This window comes from Mytilus californianus, unplaced genomic scaffold (genome assembly GCF_021869535.1).
Source record: "Mytilus californianus isolate M0D057914Y unplaced genomic scaffold, xbMytCali1.0.p SCAF_9, whole genome shotgun sequence".
Lineage (NCBI taxonomy): Eukaryota > Metazoa > Mollusca > Bivalvia > Mytilida > Mytilidae > Mytilus > Mytilus californianus.
The window spans coordinates 26,483,859-26,509,139 of record NW_026262745.1 but is presented as its reverse complement, the minus strand read 5'-3'; the positions used below and the strand labels follow the sequence as shown (position 1 = coordinate 26,509,139).

Below are 25,281 nucleotides of genomic sequence, written 5' to 3'. Positions count from 1 at the left end.
GGCCGAGAAAATTAGATGGTGCATTGTTTTAGGAAATTCTAGGCTTTATTTTATTCTTCATTCTATAAAAATAGATTCTGGCTGGGGAAAGGTTGTTTTGTATATGTTAGTTTTAGCAGAAAAAAACATCTTTGCAACCATTTTTATTGTATTTTCATGTACAATTATACCTTTGGAATATAATAGTACTAATTTTTATAATATTTCAGCAAGAAGTAGATTGGAGGAGCTTAAGAACTTTATTAAACAAAGCAAAAGTTTTATAATATAATTCAGACACTAAATGTTTTTAATTTGAAAGATTACATATGTTTTGATATTGTTCTTAAAATTGAGAATGGAAATGGGGAATGTGTCAAAGAGACAACAACCCGACCAAAGAGCAGAAAACAGCCGTAGGCCACCAATGGGTCTTCAACACAGCGAGAAAATCCTGCACCCAGAGGCGGGATTCAGCTGGCCCCTTAACAAAAATGTGTACTAGTTCAGTGAAAATGGACATCATACTAAATTCCAAAATATATAATTTATAAATGAACTAAAATCATACAAGACTAACAAAGGCCAGAGGCTCCTGACTTGGGACAGGCGCAAAAATGTGACGGGGTGAAACATGTTTAGTTAGATCTCAACCCTCCCTCTATACCTCTTAGCCAATGTAGAAAAAGCAAACACACAGCAATACTTGCATTTTTTTTTAAAACTAGTTTAATTAACATACAGGTGGCCTTCTGCTGTTGTCTGTTCTGTGGTCGGGTTGTTGTCTCTTTGACACATTCCCCATTTCCATTCTCAATTTTATGTAAAAGGAGACCCAACAGGAATTGATTGCAATTATTTTGAAGATAACATAAATATTCGATATAAAATTTATTTCCCTTAACAAAATTGGGGGGGACTATTGGAGTACCTGGAGTATTGCCAGAATAATTCTAACAAGCATAGTATACAAATATTATGATAATCATAGCTGTATGTCTATTTTCTCAAAGTAGTCTGGTGCTGGTGGTTGTTGTGGTCAGGTTTGTTGTGCTGTCCAAATATTTTTTATTATTTCTGTTTTTCCTTTATAATATGTACTATACAGCCATATGCATGTAGTTGGTGTACATAGACAGGCCATTTGCCTTCAGATGAAGGTCATGTGACACAGATTTCTTGGTTTATTAGGTTTGATAAAGTTTTAAACATTCTTATAAATGTTAAATTAGAAATTAAGTGACCAGTATCTCACATAAAGTAGGTCACTTTAACCTGTATTTTATTATCTGTTGACTTCAATTAAGGCTCATGTTTGAGTTCAGATATTAGGTACTGGAACTTTAGTATTACCTATAATGATATCATTACAGCCCAGTCGATTTACTTAGCCACCCTAGTGCATATGTAAACTTTTCACTCTCAACTTCAAGAAATAAAGAAACTTTCTATTTCAGACATGGGGAAGAAAGTAAAGAAGGACGAGAAACCACCTCCTGATGACGTGGTTAGTATATTTATGTATAATCATAACTATATATTTTATTTGGTTCAACCTTTCTGACTGTACCATGCTGTTCAGAAACTAATTTATAAAAAATGAATGTATAGATGAAATTTAAGAAAATGTTTTTTGGTGATTGAGGGGTAATGTTATAGAAAAAATTTTTAAATTAATTTGGTCAATACAACATTGTAAGATAACTTACACGTAACATATATTTATTGTGTTCATTTTACCATTTGTACATTCTTATAAAAAAATTAATCTTTTTAAGTCATGAAAGTGGATCATCAATTTTACATCAAGGTATCAAATAATTAAGCCCTGTAATGTTTGTACTGCAACATAACATTTTGGTTAGAAATAAACATCCATTCTTGAATTTGACTAAACTTACAATTTAATGCAGTTGTTCCATTAAATGCTAAAAGCAGTATTTTTTCAGTTTTTTATAAATAAAATTTGTGGTTATTTAAAGTGGTAACACAGATGTATAAAAAATCTATCAAACTATTGTAAAACACAAAATATCTGAAACATTTTTAATTGAAAATATGTTCATCAGTTTCTGAGTAATGTCCAATAAATATTTTTTTTTACTGCATTAACAATTAAAATCTGTTATGAATCAAAAGGTTTGATAAAAATAAGAAATGCTGTTTTTGACAGACTACCTGATTTCTATATATATTCCTTCATCTTGCTATATGGATACATACTTTATATATTTCAGAGGTTCAAATTTATGTTGGTCCAAGGTCCGGGACCTGTCTTTTCTAGGAGAGGACTTTTCATTTTTAAATTACAAAAGTCAAGGACCTGCCATTCTTTACACTGAAGCTTGATATACGACCATTGATTTCTTATGGAGGACCCTTCACTTAAAATTTCAAATGGTCCTGTACCTTTCATTATTTAAAGCAAATTTAAACCCCTGTATTTATATTTTCTTACTTTACAGTTTGACCCTCTGTTGGTTGAGAGCAGACAAGCTGGAACTGTGGTCCTTATGTTAAGTAGTCCAGAGGAAGATGTACAGGCCAAAGCATGTGAAGCTATTTATAAATATGTTGATAAATGTGAGTTCAAACAATAATGCTTAAATTTGTTAGATTTATGTGTTGGATGAGATGATGGAACTTTAAGGAAATTGGATTTGATGATTTGTTATTTTCATTGATTTTGCAATTTTTTTTATAAACATTTAAATATTATTTGACACAGGGACTCAAACGGCGTCATTATGGAGGAAAGGCTTAATAGTCAAATTACTGAAAAGAAAATCCCAAACATTTTGCAGTATTTTGTAATTTCTCTCTCTATTTTTATAGGTGATGAAAATAAGAAACAGCTACTTGATTTAAATGCAATTGAGGCTTTACTTCCACTTTTACAAAGCGAAGATAGAATTGTCAGAAGAAATGCTTGTATGGCAGTCAGTGTTATGACAGCTCATTGTAAGTAGTGTTTAAAAGCTTTAAAAAAATCAGCCAGGCTACATTGAAAGAATTTGACATGAACAATAATAATCACTACATGTTGTAATGTGACCTCAAAATTCTAGTTCATTCTAGAAGCTCTTCTGTCTTCATGAACAAAACAAATATCACATTAAACCATACAAACCTATTTTACTGAAATAACTCAAGAACAGTCCAAAAGAGATTTATTTTTTATCCATCAATTCTACGTTGATGTCTTGAACATTCATTTACAGACTTTGTAAATGAACTTCAACAATGTAGCATAAAGTTGTTTATTTCTTGTATAGCTGTCAAGTCAGGTATATACTGTATCAGTTCTAGTTATATATAGAATAACTTTACATTGTCTCATAATATAAAATTTATTAGTACAAGGCTTTGTAGCACTTTTTTTATCCTGTTTTGAGCCAACTACAAATACATTTTATTTTTTGGGACAAGATATTGTCGTTCTCTTTTTACTGCAACTCTTACAACTGTTTCAAACTAAATATTTTGGGTAAACACTCATCAATATTTATACGCCCGTTTACCGGACGTATTATGGTATACTGTTGTCCGTCTGTCTGTCCGTTGTCAACATGTCGGAATAACTCAAAAATGCTTTAACCAATTTGCATGAAACTTTGGTGAATTGTTTATATCTATTGACGTAAGCTCCCTTTCGATTTTTATAAATTTTAGATTTTACGTTTCCGAGTTATGGAATTTTTTTCATAAAAAAGGGGGGATTATCCAATTTTCAGACAATACATTTGTAACTCAAAAGTGCTTTTAGCAGTTTTTATGAAACTTTGGTGACTGTTTTATATCTATTAAAATAACCTCCCTTTAGTTTTTGTCTCGCCTACAAAAAGTCGCAGTATGCGAGACATAGGTATTACTATCCAGCGGCGGCGTAAAATATTTGTAAATAGCTTTATATTTCAGAAGGTAGAAGACCTGGATGCTTCATACGTTGTATGCAGATACCTTATGCCCATTGTCCTTGACCTCATTTTCATGGTTCAGTGACTGCTTGAAAAAAAATTACTGTTTTTTTGTCATGTGAATTTCTCACTTATTATGAGTAATATGATAACTATTATTGGTATATGGGTTCTTTGCAACTTCTACAAGTCCAGCAGACAGGGTTAACCTGACCTCGACCTCAATTCATGGATCAGTGATCAAGGTTAAAGTAACGTGATTAGGTCCATTTCTCAGATACTACAAGCAGCAGGTCAACTATATATGGTGTATGGAATGATTGGAAGGAGTACATGTCAGACTGGCAGGTTTCATCTGACCTTGACCTTATTTTCAGGGTTCATTTGTCATTGTTAATTTTTTGTGTTTTGGTCTGTTTTTCAAGTACTGTAAGCAATAGGTTAACTACATTTGGTGTATTGAATGATTGTAAGGTGTACATGTCTGTCTAGCCGGTGTCATCTGACCTTGACCTCATTTTCATGGTTCATTGGTCAATGTTAAGTTTTTGTGTTTTGGTCTGTTTTTCAAATACTAATAGCAATAGGACAACTATTATTGGTGTATGGAATGATTGTAAGGTGTACATGTCTGTCTAGCCAGTATCATCTGATCTTGACCTCATTTCTATGGTTCATTGGTTAACATTAAGTTTTTGTGTTTTGGTCTGTTTTTCAATTACCATAAGCAATGGGTCAACTATATTTGGTGTATAGAATAATTGTAAGGTGTACATGTCTGTGTGACAGTTTTTATCTGACCTTGACCTCATTGTCATGGATCTTTAAAAATGTTAAGTTTATGTGATACTTGTGGTAAAACCTTTATCTTTAAGACATTCAACATAAAATCAATGGTCAGTAAAACAGGCGAGACATTTCAGCATGTGCACTCTTGTTCATAAATTTTTTATATGAAAATGAGGAGTTATTGAAGTTTATTCTTTGAAAAAGCAACGGGCGTATCATGCACTCATGGCGCAGCTCTTTATTTATTTTGAAGCGGAAGGCATAAAAATTATGTGAACCTGCATTCTTTATTTATGTCATAGATAAGTTTCTAGTAAAAAACATTATCAATGTCACAAACAAGGTGATATACTGCCAGTGACTGTATATCACAAATGAATATATGGTCAATGCAATTTTAAAACTGCACAAATATCAGAGTTGCACTATAAATAAGTTTTAGAACAACCCTAAGTATAATACAAATTTAGTTTAAAGGGATTGTAAATTTTCCCCATTATAGTTATATGGTTCCAATACTGTAATGTTTGACCAATTTATTAAAACATCTATGTTTTTATAAAACTTTAGCTGAAGTAAGGAAAAAGTTGAGAAAGAATGAAGAAGCCATACCTGCTATGATAACATTGTTAGCACCTGAAGGTTTGTTTTAATATTTTCTGTCATATTTATCATTGTATTTTTTGGTGCATCAGATTTCACAGACTTACAAAAATATACACAGATTGATATGGTTTTATGTATATTTCTAAGTATGTGTTTTTTTAATTCTGTAATTTAAGGATGTTCGCTCCTCTTTGTTTTTATACAACCGCAAAAAAAATTTTTGTGGTCGTATATTGGTATGACGTTGGCGTCTTCGTCGTCCGAAGACACATTAGTTTTCGCACTCTAACTTTAGTTTAAGTGAATGGATCTCAATGAAATTTTACCATAAGGTCCAATACCACAAAAGAAAGGTGGGGTATGATTTTGGGGGTTATGGTACCAACAGTTAAGGAATTAGGGGCCAAAAATAAGGATTTTTGTAACTTCCAGACATAACTTGTGTGTAAGTGTATGGATCTCTCTGACATTGTACCACAAGGTTCCATATCACAAAGGGAATGCTGGGATTGATTTTGGGGGTAATTGCCTCCAAATTTTAGGAATTAGGGGCCAAAAAGGGGCATAAAAACAAGCATTTTTCTAGTTTCATGACAATAACTTGTGTGTAAGTCTATGAATCTCTCTGACATTGTATCACAAGGTTCCATATCACAGGGGGAATGCTGGGATTGATTTTGGGGGTAATTGCCTCCAAATTTTAGGAATTAGGGGCCAAAAAGGGGCAAAAAACAAGCATTTTTCTAGTTTCATGACAATAACTTGTGTGTAAGTGTATGGATCTTTATGAAATTGTACTACAAGGTTCCATATCACAAAGGGAAAGCTGGAAATGAGTTTGGGGGTAATTGCCCAAAAAGTTTAGGAATAAGGGGCCAAAAATAAGCATTTTTCTAGTTTCCAGACAATAACTTGTGTTCAAGTGTATGGATCTCTCTGAAATTGTACTGCAAGGTACCATTCCACAAAGGGGAGGCTGGGATTGATTTTGAGGATAATTCCCTCAAAATTTTAGTAGTTAGGGGCCATAAAAGGGCAAAAAAACAAGCATTTTTCTAGTTTCAGGACAATAACTTGTGTGTAAGTGTATGGATCTTTATGAAATTGTACTGCAAGGTTCCATATCATAAAGGAAAAGCTGGGTTTGAGTTTGGGGGTAATTGCCCTAAACGTTTAGGAATTTGGGGCCAAAAAGGAGCCACAAAACAAGCATTTTTCTAGTTTCCAGACAATAACTTGTGTTCAAGTGTATGGATCTCTCTGAAATTGTACTGCAAGGTACTATACCACAAAGGGAAGGCTGGGATTGAGTTTGGGGGTGATGAATCATAAGGGGGTTCAAAAAATTTGGGAGGGATTTTTTTTTCCTTTTTTTTCTTTAAAATTTTCCATTTGAAATTGGTTATTTCTGATTTATATATAAAAGCAATTGATAATGATGTGGTTTGAATAGGTAAATTAAAAATTTTTAAGTTCTTAGACCACTTTCATTCTGTGTGAGAAACCTATGCTGTGTCAAATATTAAATTACAATCCCAATTCAGTGCTGTATCAAGCTTGAATGTTGTGTCCATACTTGCCCCAACTGTTCAGGGTTCGACCTCTGCGGTCGTATCAAGCTGCGCCCCAGCGGAGCATTTTATTGACTTTTTGTCTGATACTCGGAATCATCTGGTTTTATCCATGTAGTGCCATTAAAAATTTTGCCCACTAACACCTACTTTTCTTGTCATGATTTTATTATATATAGTTTAAAAAACCATATTTGAAAATCTTATAAAATCCTTGTTATTTATTCACAGTTTTTGAAAGAAAGAAAGTGCCTATGATAAATGTATGAAAAATCTAGAGAGAATCATTTCCTTGCCAAATTTTCAATGGCTTTATTCTTGAAAACAAGGACACATACCGTTCATTTTTTTTCTGCTTTTTTGGTACAGTTTTTTAAATACTTTCAATTTATAATAGTATTTTAAAAAGCTTGTTATTTTGAAGCAGAGTAGCAAATATCCTTAATTGTTTCTTAAACTGACTGGAAAAGTCATGCACCATTTCAAAACCTAAATTGTCTGCAAGCTTATTGCATATAAATTTACATGTTATAACACCAGTTTCTTAACCACATCAATTCTTACATTCTTGAAATTTTGAAATTCCTTGTCCCAGTAAATTGAATTGAGAATCTGCCATTTGGAAGTTTATCACCCGTAACATATACATCATTTGTACAATCTTTTGTTTCACTTACAGAATCTTTGTTTGCAAACATATCCCAGCTTGCATTTTTATCAATTTGCTTTATTTTCATAAAGACAGCTGCAGGTGGAACATATTCAGATGATTGAGTTTTCACTAAGATGTTAGTGCTTTTAAATCAAAGATTTTAACAAGCTTTTAAATCCTATTTAGTCTGCTAGTTGATACTTAAGCTTTAGAATAACAATTACTTTTTTATTAAAGTAGTACACGCACAAACAGAAGACTTAAAGTAATTTGTAAATGGCTTATTGGGCTATGTCTACATACCCATTGCTTTGGAATTGAAGTGTAAACTATGTTTAAAAATTTGTTAGATATGTTTTGGACCATGTTTAATAACAGATTAATATTTTGCAGAGGATACTGTTGTACATGAGTTCTGTGCCCTTGGTTTATCACAGATGGCTATAGAGTTTAGCAGTAAAGCAGTGATATTTGAGAATAATGGAATAGAACCATTGGTGAAATGTCTGAGCTCATCTGATCCTGATGTACAGAAAAATGCTATAGAGACTTTGGCACAACTTCTTCTTGTATGCTTTTGTTGTATTAAACAGAGTCATTGGTTCTGAATGGTGCAAGCACCTGATCCTTGATTGATACTGGCAACCAAAGAAAATATCTTAATTGAAACTTTTTTCTTAAATTTAAATTACTGGTAAACATCATATACAGATATATTTTTTAATTGACATATTTGTAGGTTGAATAAGTTTTAAAGTGTTCAAGGAAGTAGCATAAGACATGTTTGCTTTATCTATCATCGGAAGGAAAAAAAATAGTTCTCTTTTTTCAGATTATTTTGTTTTCAATTCATGTAATATCAATTATATTTTTGTGATTTACAGGACTACCAGACAAGGGCTGCAATCAAAGATGCTGATGGATTATCTCCCATGTTAGAATTACTAAAATCAGAATTTTCCATCATACAGAAGTTAGCTCTACTTGCATTAGACAGGGCATCACAAGATGGTAATGCATGTTATATATAATGATACATTTTCTGATTATTTCAATCTACTATTTCATAAGTCATTTTCCAAAAGGGGAGTCAAATGTTAAAGTGCCACACGACATACACCACACAGTATATACTCCTCTAACACAAACAACCTGTGTACCAAACAATTTTGACCTATCATGTTCAAGGAACAAATTTAAAGGATTGGGTCTGTTCCTTGGTACATATTTGTGATATGTCAAAATTATTTGGTATCTGGGTTGTTCGTACGGAGTATATATTCATTGGACATATATGTCATATGCTTATCCTCATATCATGGGCTAGTGTTCATAGGGTTAAGTTTTTAGGTCTATTCATCATTATCTTTACATGATAGGTGAATAATATTTATCATGAGATCATGTCAGCCAGTCATTGTCAACTAACCTTGACCTCATTTTGATTTCCAGTGATAAGTCATTCTTAAGGTTGCCTGACATTCGGTAAAGGCCAGTAAAAATTGGTTTGGTCCAGTTAAGTAATATGCATTACTGGACTAAATGACCAGTAAAATTTTTTATTTTGTCCAAATCATATGTGTAAATGTCCTGTAAAAAAAGAGTCTGGTCCAGTTAAGAAGAATGGTTTACTTGACCAAATGTCCGGTTGATTTCTCAAAGCTTTGTGAACCACTGTGATAAGTTTTCAGAATATGGTCTGTTCCATGGTACCGATACATGATACATCAAAACTATTTGGTATGTGTATTGTTTATTAGGGGTATATGTTAATCTGACAAAGACCATATATCTCATATGGCCTTGACCTCTTTTTCATGATCTAGTGGTCATCTGGTTATGTTTTTAGCACTAGATCTTTTCTTCAGTATCTGTAAATAATAGAACCAGTGATATTTAGTACAAGGATTGATTTGAGAAGTATATGTCCATCTGACATATGTTACATGACTTAAGGATCTTGTGGTCATGTTATGGTCTCTGGATTTGGTCTGTTCCTCATTAGCTATATATTTGATAAGTAAACAACATTTGGTATGTGGGTAAACATGTAAGTATACACGTCATATGCCCTGACGTCATTTTCATACTCTAGTAGACAGGTTTCATTTTTCAAGCTTAGATCCTAAGTAACTTTAAGTTAAATATTATCAATAGTTAGTTGAAGGGTTTAAGGAGATGTCAGAGTATATGTCCATTTGAAATATGGCATTTGGCCCATCATTTTCATACACCAGTAGATAGGTTTCAATATTTGCATCATATCTGTATGGAGCAAAATATAAATGAACATAAACACCTGACAGGTGTAATTTTACCTTGACCTCCTTTGGAGAGTTTTCCTTCCTTTAAAATGTTTCATTTATTGCAGTGTTTGATCTTGTCAGATGTTGTATAATAATATTGCTTAATTTGTACCTGCCCTGAATATGAATAAACTTTAAAAATAATTACCACATGGGGTGAAGCAACCAACAATTGAATATTTGCTCTTAAGAAGAATTCTCATTGAAGTATTAAATAAATAGTAGAAAAGTATTTTTAGCTTGTTTATCTCAGATTGATAAACATTAATTTTTTTTTTAGATTTATTGAAAGGTGGTGGTTGTTTTCTCAATTATGAATATTTGAGGATGATAACTTATTATATATACATAAGATGTATGCTAAAAAATACATAAATTAGTTTGAAGGCCATGAAAGCTGGAAATATATTTATTCTTCACATTTGATATTTTTATTAATTTTCCCAGTTTTCATCTTATATCAAACTTCAAAGTATGGATTCTTTTGAGTAAACTTTCATTTTTATAACAAGCCACATTATTTTGTCCTTATCATACTTTTCTTTTGAAAATATGGAAAAGTGATTTTAAAAGATGAATCGTTTATTATATAACTGTGATGTTAAAGTAATTAGTTCTGACGACTTCTGGGATAATTACCAAATCAATGAGGCAGTTTTAAACCTCAGACAACATTTGTAAATAATTAAACATCTGATTTTCTCTCAAAATATTCCCTCATTATAGTAGTTGGAACATAAAACGTTGGGAGTTTCACTTTTTATTTTGTTTTTAGCTGATTGAATTATGTAATAATTGTATTGTTATTTCTTGTCAGTTTTGAGTATGGCTTTTACAGATAGGAGTGTCTCAGTACAGATAACCATGTCTCCTTCAAAGCATATACATACAAATTTATAGAAATCATCTTAATCAAGTGTTATGTACTTTTACATTAATTAATGTATACCAAGTTTGACTTGTTTTAAAGAACAAAATTCTCATAGAGATTTGAAACCTTAAAATCTAGAGAGCAGATCATTATATCTAATAAATGACTAAGTTATTACATTTCAAGAACGAAGCAATTAAGTTATTACATTTCAAGAACGAAGAGACTCATAGTCATACATGGAGTGAAAATACAAACCATCAGAGTTGTTGGGGACACCTGTTATGTAGATATAATAAATCAAATGATATAGCATAGATTAAACTGAATCATAATGTAACCTATGTTCATACCTTCTAATTGACCAATGTCATTAAAACCTGAATTCTGAAATTCATAAAGATTATGATTGTTTAAAGGTGCCCAATTTGTTCAACAATGATGGCCTATATTGAAGCCATGCAATCATTATGAGATGTGTTATGAAATTTTATTTGAAAAATGCTAATGTGAGAAATCTCATAAATATTTTAACTGGCTATTATAGAGATCCGTCTTTTATCTGTGTAGAGATGCTAATTTGTTATTTACAACCCTCCATGCTGTATAAAGGTCCATTAAGATAAAGATGAGGATATATGTTGCAATATATCAAACTTAATTCATACTTATAATATTTTTAGGACTTAAAATATTGTAATTTAGAAACATTATAAAGTAAGCTAGACATTCATCAAAAAGATACAATTCACAACTATTTTTATAGGTAATCCTGCAAAGGGAATAGTTTTGTCGAATTAAAAATCAGGTTAATCGTTAACAAAATAATTTTGTTATTTTTATATTATTTTTTTTTAACGTTTTTGGAAGTGATTGCTTAACACAAAAGAGTGTATAAGATGTCTAAGGGACAATAAATGATCTAGTTGAAAAAAAAGACAATACATGGCCTAAAAGAAACTTGACTAAAAGACAACAAAAGTCAACAGAACACTACCCAGACAACTAAAATATACTGAGCAATATGAACAAATCAAACCATAAACTTTGGGAAATTGGCATGTTCCTTGGAATTTTGTAAAACTTTTGGAAATTGGCATGTTCCTCAGAAAACTTTTGGAAATTGGCATGTTTCTTTGAAAACTTTTGGAAATTGGCATGTTCCTTAGAAAACTTTGGGAAATTGGCATGTTTCTTAGAAAACTTTGGGAAATTGGCATGTTCCTTAAAAAACTTTGGGAAATTGGCATGTTTCTTTGAAAACTTTGGGAAATTGGCATGTTTCTTAGATTTTTGTAAAACTTTAGGAAATTGGCATGTTCCTTAGAAAACTTTGGGAAATTGGCATGTTCCTTAGAAAACTTTAGGAAATTGGCATGTTCCTTAGAAAACTTTTGGAAATTGGCATGTTTCTTTGAAAACTTTTGGAAATTGGCATGTTCCTTAGAAAACTTTGGGAAATTGGCATGTTCCTCTGAAAACTTTGGGAAATTGGCATGTTCCTCAGAAAACTTTGGGAAATTGGCATGTTCCTCAGAAAACTTTTGGAAATTGGCATGTTTCTTTGAAAACTTTTGGAAATTGGCATGTTTCTTAGAAAACTTTGGGAAATTGGCATGTTTCTTAGAAAACTTTGGGAAATTGGCATATTCCTCTGAAAACTTTGGGAAATTGGCATGTTCCTCAGAAAACTTTTGGAAATTGGCACGTTTCTTAGAAAACTTTGGGAAATTGGCATGTTTCTTAGAACTTTGTAAAACTTTGGGAAATTGGCATGTTACTTAGATTTTTGTAAAACTTAAGAAAATTGGCATGTTTCTTTGATTTTTGTAAAACATTAGAAAATTGGCATGTTCCTCAAATTATTGGATTTTTATATATAAAAATAAGATGTGATATGATTGCCAATGAGACAACTCTCCACAAGAGACCAAATGACACAGAAATAAACAACTATAGGTCACCATAGGTTTTTATACTGGCAAATGACTACAATTTTCAGCAAAACTAAATCTCTGACTGCATGGGTAAACAAGTTATCAGTCTTGTTTAGTCACAAGAATAATATGATATATTGTAATCAAAGATAACACGAAAACTTACATTTCCTGAAATTCTAATATAAATTGCAGAATGTGAAAACAGTGTAAATGTCTGATTCAATTACTTAAGCAGTTCTGTTTGCATTATTTACATTTATGTAACTGGTGTGGCATTTTAATTGTGATGTTATGCAACATTTCTTCAGAGTTTTTGTCACTTATGTATATTTATATTATTTACTATGATGTCATTTTCAGCTGTTAAGTTATGAAATAAAATCAATATACATATATATGTTGCAGTACAAATCGGAATTCCAATATCTACTAGAATTCTGATTTGTACTAGGATTCTGGATCCTACTGAATTCCAATTTGTACTGTAACATATATATATATATATATATATATATCATAAATAGTATAACAAATTAAGCATGATAAGTAATAATAAAAATGTAATCTCTCATTTTAAATAATACTACTGATGAAACTTATGTAGGGAATAGGGAACAAGGTACAATTTAAACTTTTGTGGAGTCAAGATACATGAGTTGACCAAAGCACAGTTTTGTTTTAATTCAACTTCTTCAACTCACATCTAAAGGAGTAAATAAACTTAAGTTGATCATCCTCTAATTTAAGTATATGATAAAATCGTTTAAACTCAATATCCATTTAGAAAATATTGAAATGGAAAAGACCTGATTTCAATCAATAACTGATTTATTTGATATGTATTTGATGAAAATTGTTATTTCTTTTGGCAGCTGACAACAGAGGTGCTTTGAGAGAATTAGAGGCTATGTCTAAACTGGTAGATTTTGTAGCCCATCCTGAATGGAATGATTTACATGTTATGGCTGTAATGGTTCTAGCCAACCTGTTAGAAGACCATGAAAGTTTAGAGGTGGGATTTTGTAATTAGAAATTTGTTATACCAGAATATAATTTAACAGCTGACTGGTGCCCTGTTTATGTCTATATACTTGTCTTGATAATGAAAAATGAATATAATTTGGTAAAAATCAAAGGAGATTTCTTTTGGACTTTTTTTTAATAAAAATCTATATAGGACCCACTTCAGAATCTCAACTAAAGGTGGGTGTTCAAGACTTGTACAGTCAAAATAAAAGAGAAATTTGTTAAATTGCCTAAGATGGCTCATTTTCAAAGTGCCTTCACTGGGTTATATGTTTTGATAGAACAACAGCCCTTAGATCAAATAGTTCAATTAAATATGTTGAAACCAAAATTGATATATACTGGTATACAAATGCTAAAGTACATGTGTTAGAAACTTAGTCTTGTTTCAAATGCAGAAATGATTAGATAATAGCCTGTTCTAAATGTTGTAAATATCAAGTTAATAGAAATTGTTTGATCTACGACCTTTAAATAAATAAACAATAAATTCTTGTAGTTCAAAACTTTAGTGTAAAGAAGATTGATGATTAGATTATTTCTTTGCACTTATAAATTTCCTTTTCATAAAAACAAAAAAAGTTTATAATTTCTTTGCACTCTAAAATTTCACTTTCATAAAAACAAAAAATTAACATGTTGTAAACTCTCAAGTTTAAGATTGCTACAAGGGCAACAAGATGTAAATTTCTTTTTTTTAAACTGAAATATTATAGTAGAGGAAGATACCGGAAACACATCCATCCTCCTCATTTTTTTTTTTTTATCTGTGAAAATTATGATAAATGATTGGCATTATCTGCTTTGCTGTCAAGAAACAATATATGATTAAATACTGAAGACTGGATTTGAAAAAATGAACTGTATAAACTAATTTAATTAGGTTAGAACTATTAAAATGTACCAATATACTATGTTTACACCAATAGTCTGAAATGCTGTCATAACTTTATATCATCTAGATATGTATATTTCCCATCATGCTTTATCTAATTTACATTAAGTTGTATTTAAAAAACTAAAAAATAAAACCTTCAGATTTTGATACCAACACAGTTGTAAATTGAGGTCACAGGTCACAATATAGGTCCAGATAAGGTTATATTTTTGTACTTTATTAACCATATTTTGACTGAAAAATATCTTAAATAGAATTTATGACACTTGAGGATTGAGATAGTCCTAGTGTTTACAATACGTTAATTCTTACATGTAAGATACCGTGGAGTCTTCACTATCAGATATTGTTTTATTGTGAACAGCTCATCAAACAAACTGTTTAAATTTGTCCCGGGTATCTCCCCTGTTTGTTTTATGGTCTGACCAGAGATTAAAGGGATCAAATACACATAGTGGAAGAGTCTGTGTGTGTTATGGCAGGTCCTTCATTCAGTTTTATTGCTTTTTATGTCTAGTCACCAAACGTTTCTAGTCAGAAAGTTTTCAGAGTATGTACATTTACAATTTTGAATAGGTTTTTTATCTCTCAGTTTTAATATATCTGACAAATTAAACATCCAATTATTTGCATGAAACATCATAATTTGGATGTATCACAGACTAACTACTAACTATTAGGTGAAAATGATCCTAGAAATTAAAAAAAAAAATGTTTATTTTTACAGTTAGTAAAAGAGACAGGCACACTGAAGAGACTTGTTGCTCTGATAACAGATCAGCCTCCACCAGAGGAAGAGGCAAAAGGTGGAGGTGGAAAGGGAGGAAAGGCAGAAAAAGGAGGGTCAAGGGCAGCTAAAAAGAGTGCTAAAGATGGTAGGCTTCACCATGAGTAAATATCCAAGAGATTTGCCTAAAATTAACATGAAAATTCAATATTGTATTGTTAAAAGCTTTTACATATAATATTAATAAGGCATGTCAGTCACCATTGTATGTCCATTTTGTTGTAATTGTATGAGTATGCATGATTTTTATTAACACCATATCAGTGTAAACTTCATACTTATATATAGATTGTCTTATTACTACAAGCTGCTATGCATGTATGAGATTTTGATATGCTGAATGAAACCGTTGATTTGAAAATGTATTTGCTTGTTTTTCATGTTCCTGCTAACATTCAAAGTGTGTAGCTGGTGGCCATCATTTCACCTTCATTTTAATTTCTAATACAATATTTTCAAGCCTAAATTTTATCATTCCATTGGATTAACTGCACACACAGAAATTGATGCATGATGGAATTAAGAAGCATATCTGGAATGATATAGTGATATGGCAGTCTCAGTGATATATGAACTTGGTTTACAAACTTTATTACTGTGGATTATTGTTTTGCGTGGGTAATTCAAGTGTTCAAAGAAAATTAATACCCATGAAAATAAATGAATTCACAGTATATAAGGAAAGAAAGTAGGTGTTAATTTGAATGTGTGCATGCCAGTTATCATTGGCAATATTTTAACAAAGATTTGATTTATATTTGACTTTAGGGGGTAAATCTAGCAGAGGTAAACAAAGTACCCTAGTTTTTTATATGCAGGAAACAGCACCATGCTTGTATACTATATATATATATATCAATATGCCTTCAACACCAGTAGAAAAACAGTCTTTACTTTCATTCATCTTAACTAGAAAAATAGGGTATCTTTTAACATAAAAACTCCTGAGATTATATGTTGTTGTTATATTTGTGACATAGAACAGTTGCAGAAATAGATTAATTTTTATTGAAAATTTAATTGTGTTTTACAATAGTTGCTTAGTTTTATTGTTGTTAGTGTGAGGCTGATAGTGATATGACATCTTTCACAAGATTATGTATGCTTGAAAAAAGAAATTCAAAAATGAAAACAACAAATCCAATTTTACAAAACAAAATATAATATTTGAGTTCTTTCCCTTGAACTTTAAAAATTTTGTTTTGCTGTTACATTGTGTATGGAGAGTATATACATTGGTTTGGTATCTGATCCTATTTATATTTTCTTAAATGAACTAAGCATAAATTCTTAAACAAATAAAGTGTAAGCATTGTTTTAATAAAGCTAAATATATCAGTTATCTATAAACTTTTGCATGAACTTTTACTCACATTTTTTATAACTTTTTTAATAAACAAAAAATCTTTTTTATCTTTATTTTATTTTCTCTCTGACTTTTTCACCTAATGTTATTTTTCATTTTTCTTTGAATTATTGCACTACAGTTTTGTTGAATTTTTATGCACCACTTTTCTTTATTTATATACTCTCAGTCTGTATCTGATTTGATTTAATTGGCATCTTTAATTCTTTAAATGAATATTTCAACTTTGATCTTTTTTCAGCAAAAAGAGTTTATTAAAATATTGTTATCAAGCTATGCCATTGAGGGTTAGAACTTTGAAGAACATTTTCTTTTTGTGTATACTGGGATTATAAAATATTGCTTGTGAAAATATTTAAATCTTGCTTCTAGATAGGACCAAATAACAGCATTTAACAAATTTGCATATTTAGTTTATAGATGATACAATGACTGTATCAATCAACAAAATTAGAAATACCAGCTAAGCTGGGATATTTTGATTTATATGATTTTGCACTTTTGGTCTGTGCTGTGATATTTTCACACTTTTTGTATAAATGATAAATTATGTTTGGTGGCTAAATTGCATAGTGGCTCTTGGCAAGCGTTTGTTTTGTTGCAACCACACTTTATTTTGCTGGAATTTTATAGTTGCACAATTTTGATCGCAAGGATGCAGTTGCTAATAATGTATATTGCTTTAATTTTGAGTGAAGAACATACAACAAACTGTTCAGGTCTTTTTTCTTGTAATAAGTCATATTTACTTTGTAAATTAATTAGGAAAAATTCATCTCATTGCTGCAACTAAAAGATTTAGAATAAAATAAATCCCTTTGTTAAAATAAACACTTCAGTAGTCTCATCTGAAATTGTTATAGTCACTTTAATTTAAAATTTTTGATAACAATATCATATTTCCATAGTGATAGGTAATTTAAGGTATCCTGTTGGCATTGACTATTTGAAGATTTTAGAAAATGCAAACCCTAATTCTGAATGCAATTTTTTCAGGCAAAAAGTCCTCAGAAGAAAAAGAGGAGTCAATACCAGGAGAGGCCATCATACCTACCCTACCTGATGTTAAAATGTGTGCAGCTAAAGCTATAGCTAGATCAGCCAGGAGTGGTAAGTTTTCTTACACTTAAATTTACTATGCAACAAGAAATTCTACAAGATTTAAAATAGTCAAATGGAAACCAGTTGATGTGAAACAAAACAGGCAAACAGTAAAAACCACTAGAAATAAAATGGATGGCCACACTATAGCAAAAACAGAAAACTCTCTTCATTTATCTAACTCTTCCATCACAAATCCTTATTTTAGCTCTTTTAATTTTAAGCTGAAAACAGAAAGATTCTACATGAACAAGAAGCAGAGAAAATGTTGATCCACTTATTGGCTCATGAGTCTACCGAAGTTCAAACAGCTGCAGCTCAGGCTCTTGGTATTATGTCAGAAAATCTGCTCACTAAAGACTCAATACGAGAGTGGGGTGAGTAAGATTGTATTGGCAATAATATTAACTATGCATCCTGAAAAATAGCCTCATTACTTATTGTCCATTTCATGTTTACAGTTAATATCATAGAATTTTTATCTCCATTGAATGAATTATGTCATAGTCAGAAATAGCTTATTATTTGTTTTGTTTACTTTCACACTCTTAGTTAAATATCAAAAGTAAAAATTCTAAGCCTTTCATCTGTGAATCACATGTATTTTTCCTTCAAGAGCTGGTCCTTAAAAAGAAGTGGCATTAGGATTAGAACCAGTTAAAGGCTTGATTTGCATTCCATTAAGTGTGTTTAAAATGGATAGTTAAATTAGCTATATGGAATGAATGAAAACAAAAATCCACTGAGAACATATATTTCATATTATCTTTATTTATGTATGTGCATTAATAATTAACCAAAAATGACAATGTTTGATTTTTCAGAGGGTGTTCAGCCATTGGTGAAGTTACTGAATTCAGACAATGGTGATGTTAAAGAAGCAGCTTCATTGGCACTAGCTAATCTGACTGCCAATAACAGTACTAATTGTCAGTAAGTAGTGGATGCATGTTATGTTAATATATCCTGGAGCGTACATCAGCAGTCATAAAATAAGTCAGCATGTGACAAATTATAAACTCCAATCAACTACAAATAAAGATCTACAAATTATAAATTATTATGATATATTGTTCCCACCATGGAATTCTACATCATTCTTTTCTGTGATTGTATACAAAGGAATACCTGTATACATCATCTGGACCTGTATACAAAGGAATACCTGTATACATCATCTGGACCTGTATACAAAGGAATACCTGTATACATCATCTGCACCTGTATACAAAGGAATACCTGTATACATCATCTGGACCTTGTTTGTGTTTAAAAGTAACATGTTGGTTATTTTCAGATCTTCCACTTTCTTTATGATGATACTTTGTTTTTTTTTTATTCCTGCTGAGCATCTGTGTTTTTTTTTTTTTGGTAACATGTGAAAAGGAATGATTGAAATTTTCTACTATGTTGAGTTGTACTGTACAAGGGATTTTTGTCGAGCCTGCGACTTTTGTCGCAGAAAGCTCGACATAGGGATAGCGATCCGGCGGCGGCGGCGGCGGCGGCGTTAGCTAACTTCTTAAAAGCTTTATATTTTAGAAGATGGAAGACCTGGATGCTTCATACTTTGTATATGGATGCCTCATGTTACGAAGTTTCCGTCAGTCACATGTCCAATGTCCTTGACCTCATTTTCATGGTTCAGTGACTACTTGAAAAAAAAGTTCAGATTTTTTGTAATGTTAAATTCTCTCTTATTATAAGTAATAGGATAACTATATTTGGTATGTGCGTACCTTGCAAGGTCCTCATGCCCGTCAGACAGTTTTCACTTGACCTCGACCTCATTTCATGGATCAGTGAACAAGGTTAAGTTTTCGTGGTCAAGTCCATATCTCAGATACTATAAGCAATAGGTCTAGTATATTCGGTGTATGGAAGGACTGTAAGGTGTACATGTCCAACTGGCAGGTGTCATCTGACCTTGACCTCATTTTCATGGTTCAGTGGTTATAGTTAAGTTTTTGTGTTTTGGTCTGTTTTTCTTATACTGTATGCAATAGGTCTACTATATTAGGTGTATGGAATGATTGTAAGGTGTACATGTCTAGCTGGCAGGTGTCATCTGACCTTGACCTCATTTTCATGGTTCAGTGGTCAAAGTTAAGTTTTTGAGTTTTGGTCTTTTTTTCTAATACTGCATGCAATAGGTCAGCTATATTTGGTGTATGGAATGATTGTAAGGTGTACATGTCTAGCTGGCAGGTGTCATCTTACCTTGACCTCATTTTCATGGTTCAGTGGTCAAAGTTAAGTTTTTGAGTTTTGGTCTTTTTTTCTAATACTATATGCAATAGTTCAACTATATTTGGTGTATGGAAATATTTTATGATCTATATGTCAGTCACGCAGGTTTTATTTGACCTTGACCTCATTTTCAAGGTTCATTGCTCAGTGTTAACTTTTTGTGTTTTCGTCTGTTTTTCTTAAACTATAAGCAATAGGTCAACTATATTTGTTGTAAGGAAGAATTGTTAGCTGTACATGCCTGCCTAGCATGGTTCATCTGACCTTGACCTCATTTTCATGGTTCATTGGTCAATGTTTAGTTTACTTGGTTAATGTGAAGTTTATGTGACAGTTGTAATAAAGCTTTATATTTAGGACTATCAACATAATATCAATGATTAGTAAAGAAGGCGAGACATTTCAGGGTGTGCACTCTTGTTAGATCTGTCATACAGTCACTTCCTGTTTGACAATACATTGAATTTTTATTATACCCACTGAGCTCAACACTTTTGTCAATTTTTAATGAAGAGTGGAGGCTAAATTTGTGTGATATCGTTAACAACTTCCTGCTATTGAAATGATAAGTTTTTAGATATTCAGTACTTAACTTTTTTTGTTGCAGTGATATCAGTAACTTTAATGGAATTGATGCCTTAATCCATACATTAGCTGATGCTAGAGAGGAGGCTGTAGCTAATGCTGCCTGTTGTCTGACAAACATGGCCACTGAGGAAGCATTGAGAAGTGATGCTCAGAACAAACATATTGTAGTCAAACTTATAGAGCCTTTAAAATCAAAGTGAGTATCAGTCAATAGGCTCAGAACAGAAATATTAAATCAAGTTTATAGAGCCTCAAAAATCAAAGTAAGTATCATTCTTTAGGCTCATAACAGGAATATTAAAGTCAAGCTTATAGAGCCTCAAAAATCAAAGTGAGTATCATTCATTAGGCTCAGAACAGAAATATCAACTCAACCTTATAGAGCCTCAAAAATCAAAGTAAGTATCATTCATTAGGCTCAGAACAGAAATATTAAAGTCAAACTTATAGAGCCTCAAAAATCAAAGCAAGTATCATTCATTAGGCTCATAACAGGAATATTAAAGTCAAACTTATAGAGCCTCAAAAATCAAAGTAAGTATCATTCATTAGGCTCATAACAGGAATATTAAAGTCAAACTTATAGAGCCTCAAAAATCAAAGTAAGTATCATTCTCTAGGCTCAGAAGAGAAATATTATAGTCAAACTTATAGAGCCTCAAAAATCAAAGTAAGTATCATTCTCTAGGCTCAGAACAGAAATATTATAGTCAAACTTATAGAGCCTTTAAAATCAAAGTTAGTTTCAGTAAATATTCTCAGAACATATATATTGTAGACAAACTTATTGAGCATCAAAAATCAAAGTTATTATCAATCAGAACATCAAAAAATGTTGTAAAGCTGGTAGATTCTTTAAATCAAAGTGTGAAAAGCATAGAAGACTAGGGTTTGGAACAGGCCTTCCTCGTTTGAAAGCTCTATGTTAGCTGTTATATGGTTTATAAACACCACCAGCAGATAGAAAGTTTACCACTGATCCTTATTTCAAAGATGTTTCTTCAATTTCATGTTTTTATGCCCCACCTAGGGGCATTATGTTTTTCAGTCTGTGTGTCTGTTCTTCCGTCTGTTTGTCCGTCTGTCCCCCTTCAGGTTAAAGTTTTTGGTCAAGGTAGTTTTTGATGAAGTTGAAGTCCAATCAACTTGAAACTTAGTACACATGTTCTCTATGATATGATCTTTCTAATTTTAATGCCAAATTAGAGTTTTGACCCCAATTTCATGGTCCACTGAACGTAGAAAATGATAGTTGTGTGGGGCATCCATGTACTATGGACACATTCTTGTTAACTATTACTTTACTTCTTTTCACATTTAGTAAAAAATCAAAAACAAAAGTAAAGTAAAAATGAAATGGAGCCTACTGACTCTACTTTTTTTTTTCTTAAATCGAACATGAGAATCTAAAGATTAATTCTATGGCCTGAGTTAAAAATTATTAAAAAAATTTTGTCATGCATACATATTAAGCTTTAGATATACGGTAGAATGATGCTAGGTAAATATGGTATCAGCATAAAACTTCAAAGAATACCCCAAAAAAAATAAAAATTATCATATGACAGTGTTTCACTGTTGAAAATCACAGTCAAATATTCATTTTTATATCAACATGGGATCTACTTTTAAAATGTTATCATTGGTTGGCACATGTTATTTATGATATCTATATTTTCAAATTTTAGGAATACAAATGTACAGTCGAAATGTTCGTTAGCAGTGGCAGCTTATGTATGTGATGCTGACTCCAGAGCTGATGTAAGTATCATCAGAGTATATGTGTTAATTGGTTTGTGGCTTCTAGTCTTACAGTCATAAACAATTTAAGTATAATTATTATTGTACTCAGACTCAGAAATCAACCAAGCAAAATACTGGATTTGGTGCTTTGTGTTTCAAAGTATGTAACAAAAGGTAGTTTAAAATTATGAAAAGATGTCAGCTATGAAGTGGGTGGCTCCTGCTCATCAGGACTTGCATTGTGGCGCTAACCAGTGATACTACTGAAAAATACTGAGAAAGTGATTGATACTACTGATAGACTGAAATAGGTGTAAACACCTCTGAAAAGAGCAAAGTTCTGATATTTTTAGTTTTTAGTTGGGTTAGGTTTTTTTTAATATTCACTGTCAATTCATGTGAGTTTATCTGACGGAGTATGAAGGCAATTTGGACCAAAAAAAAAACATTTTACAGGAATTGGTATGAAAACATATTATATAAAACATCATGACAAACAGGACTATTAACATTGTGGTCAAACCCTAGTGCACATATTTTAATGGAAATATACTCTCAAATACAATTCCAGTAAAATTGTTTTTTGAAACAAGATTTATTGACGCATGACTTCTTTACTTTTTTCAAAGGCTGCATGTATTACTATACATTATGGGTATAGGCTCAAGAGAGATAACTTTGATTTTGATGGAATATTTTTGAATCATTATGCCTTTTTTTTCAGTTCAGAAATAATGGAGGTATTGAGTATTTAATAACATTGTTACATTCTGGAAATGATGAAGTTAGGAGAAATTCCTCTTGGGCCATAGCTGTTTGTGCTGTAGATGAACAGACTGCTTCAGAAGTTTGCAAGTTAGGGTAAGTTAGGTTGAAAAAGGTTAACAAGATTATACTTTTGTCAGAAGTTTACAACTACTGAAGTTCAGATTGATAAGATAACTTGCTTCAATTTGTAAGCAAATTTAGCACTCCTATCCATGGTAGTTGAATTTCATATTTTCTTCAATGACTTACCATTATAGACATAAGGTGAATATTGCAATCTCTACATATTTAATATGCTGTGAATTAATTTTTTGTTATGTTTTGTTGTTCTGTGTGGTGAGAGTAAAAAAAAAAGTATCCTGTCAATTTGTAATTGAAATGAAAAAAGAATAAAGTCAACAAATGTTATATTTTCAGTGGAATGTCAGTATTACAAGAGATACAGGTGTCAGGAACCAGGAGAAATCCTTTTGCTGATGTGGCACTGCAAAACTTACTCAACAGTAACCTATCAGCTAAATATTCACTGACTGGAGCCCTTAGTAAGTGGAGATCATGCTGCTTATCCACACACAGGATATTGATAAATAAAACTATGATACCTTCTCAAGATCTAGGAAAATTACAAATAGCAAGATGTTGTGTTCATTTTATACCCCATTCAAAATGAGGGTTGTATACTGGTTTACCTCTATCCTCGCGTCATTGCTTCCGTCCATCCCATGTATGTAATTTTCATCGCATATTTCTCAGAACCTACAAATCAGACCCTCCAGAAATTGTGTATCAGGCTTCATGTATGAATGGTATATTGTTTGAAGCACTTTCACATTCTTCACTCATCAATCAACTTCATGTTTACCAGATATTTATATATTCTTTCATATAAAGGCCATGAACGGAATTTTTCTCATGAACTTTTGTGAGTATGCTTTTCCATGTGATGATTTTTCACTTCCATCGATTTACAACTTCCTGTTTACAGAATACCTTTAACAGGGGTATAATTAGTGAGCAGTAGGTCAGAGTTCAACATGTTGGAACCATTGTAAATCAAACACCTTCAAAATATTTGAAGGTTTTTTTAAACATGATGCAGATAGATGAAAAGAAATCTACAATTTTATTTTATATTGATAAGATATTTTTCAATCCTTTTAAACTAAAACTGCATAATTTACTAACTAAACCATAAATGCAAAATTTTATAAGTGTCAACAGAACATGAATAATAAAATGCTTTCACATTTACTTTCATTGGTGTGATTTCTTATTTATGAAAAATTATTTACAGGTTCAACAAACATAATACTAGATGGATTCTATGATGCTGGACAGTTGAGACCTGGAAGTCAGTTCTTGTCGCTGGAGGACTACTGTAAACAGGAACTACATGACAAACGACCTGTACTTCTAGTTAATGCTAAACCAGAGTAAATATTACGTAGTTTTCATGCACATGAAAAACAATCAGTTCACCTAACAAGATAGATTTTACTTAAGAGGTTTCTGAATTTCAAGCACCAATCACTGATTTGATTGCTCCCATATTAGTTAACCCAAATCATGATCACCCGTTTGTGTACCTATACTGCTGTATTATCAGTAGTTTTCATTTTCATTGGGAATATGTGTGAAAGTCTAAAATAATGTTCATATAGTTGGATTATGAAAACAAAACCTATTTTTTCATTATGAAAATAAGAAGATGTTGTATGGTTGTCAATGAGACAACTCTCGACCAGAGACCAAATGACGTAAAAGTTAGCAACTATAGGTCACCATATGGCCTTCAACAATGAGCAACACCCATACCGCATAGCAAGCTATAAAATGGCCCTAAATGACAAATGTAATATAATTCAGAAGAGAGAAAAAAACTGCCTGATTTATGTACAAATTAACAAATTAATAAATGATAAATAGCAACAAATGACAACCACTGAATTACAGGCTACTGACTTGTATACCTATTTTTATGTTAACATATATTTATATTGTTTAGGTCAGCACCCAAGGAATCTCAGTCAAATGCAGATGCTGAAATGGCAAAAGACAGTTCAAAGACTAGTGTATCTGGGAAATCCTCCCGTACTGGACGGGAAACTAAGGCGTATGTATTA

General features: G+C 31.6%; 1 protein-coding gene across 6 annotated transcripts in view; it reads left to right on the top strand.

Annotated features, from left to right (window-relative positions):
* Positions 1-25,281, top strand: part of LOC127715265 (armadillo repeat-containing protein 3-like) — a 58,867-nt gene that overhangs the window by 24,265 nt on the left and 9,321 nt on the right. For 5 of the 6 annotated variants that reach the window (XM_052221300.1, XM_052221298.1, XM_052221297.1 and 2 more), the window contains exons 2-19: positions 1,437-1,486; positions 2,445-2,562; positions 2,815-2,940; positions 5,256-5,327; positions 7,908-8,083; positions 8,399-8,525; positions 13,504-13,643; positions 15,283-15,430; positions 16,111-16,128; positions 17,705-17,818; positions 18,034-18,186; positions 18,634-18,742; positions 20,667-20,843; positions 22,336-22,408; positions 23,115-23,251; positions 23,576-23,700; positions 24,453-24,591; positions 25,164-25,271. In XM_052221300.1, coding sequence (XP_052077260.1) covers positions 1,437-1,486; positions 2,445-2,562; positions 2,815-2,940; positions 5,256-5,327; positions 7,908-8,083; positions 8,399-8,525; positions 13,504-13,643; positions 15,283-15,430; positions 16,111-16,128; positions 17,705-17,818; positions 18,034-18,186; positions 18,634-18,742; positions 20,667-20,843; positions 22,336-22,408; positions 23,115-23,251; positions 23,576-23,700; positions 24,453-24,591; positions 25,164-25,271 — 2,110 coding nt within the window. The remainder of the gene's footprint in view (positions 1-1,436; positions 1,487-2,444; positions 2,563-2,814; positions 2,941-5,255; positions 5,328-7,907; positions 8,084-8,398; positions 8,526-13,503; positions 13,644-15,282; positions 15,431-16,110; positions 16,129-17,704; positions 17,819-18,033; positions 18,187-18,633; positions 18,743-20,666; positions 20,844-22,335; positions 22,409-23,114; positions 23,252-23,575; positions 23,701-24,452; positions 24,592-25,163; positions 25,272-25,281) is intronic. The other variant, XM_052221296.1, reaches the window with a different exon arrangement.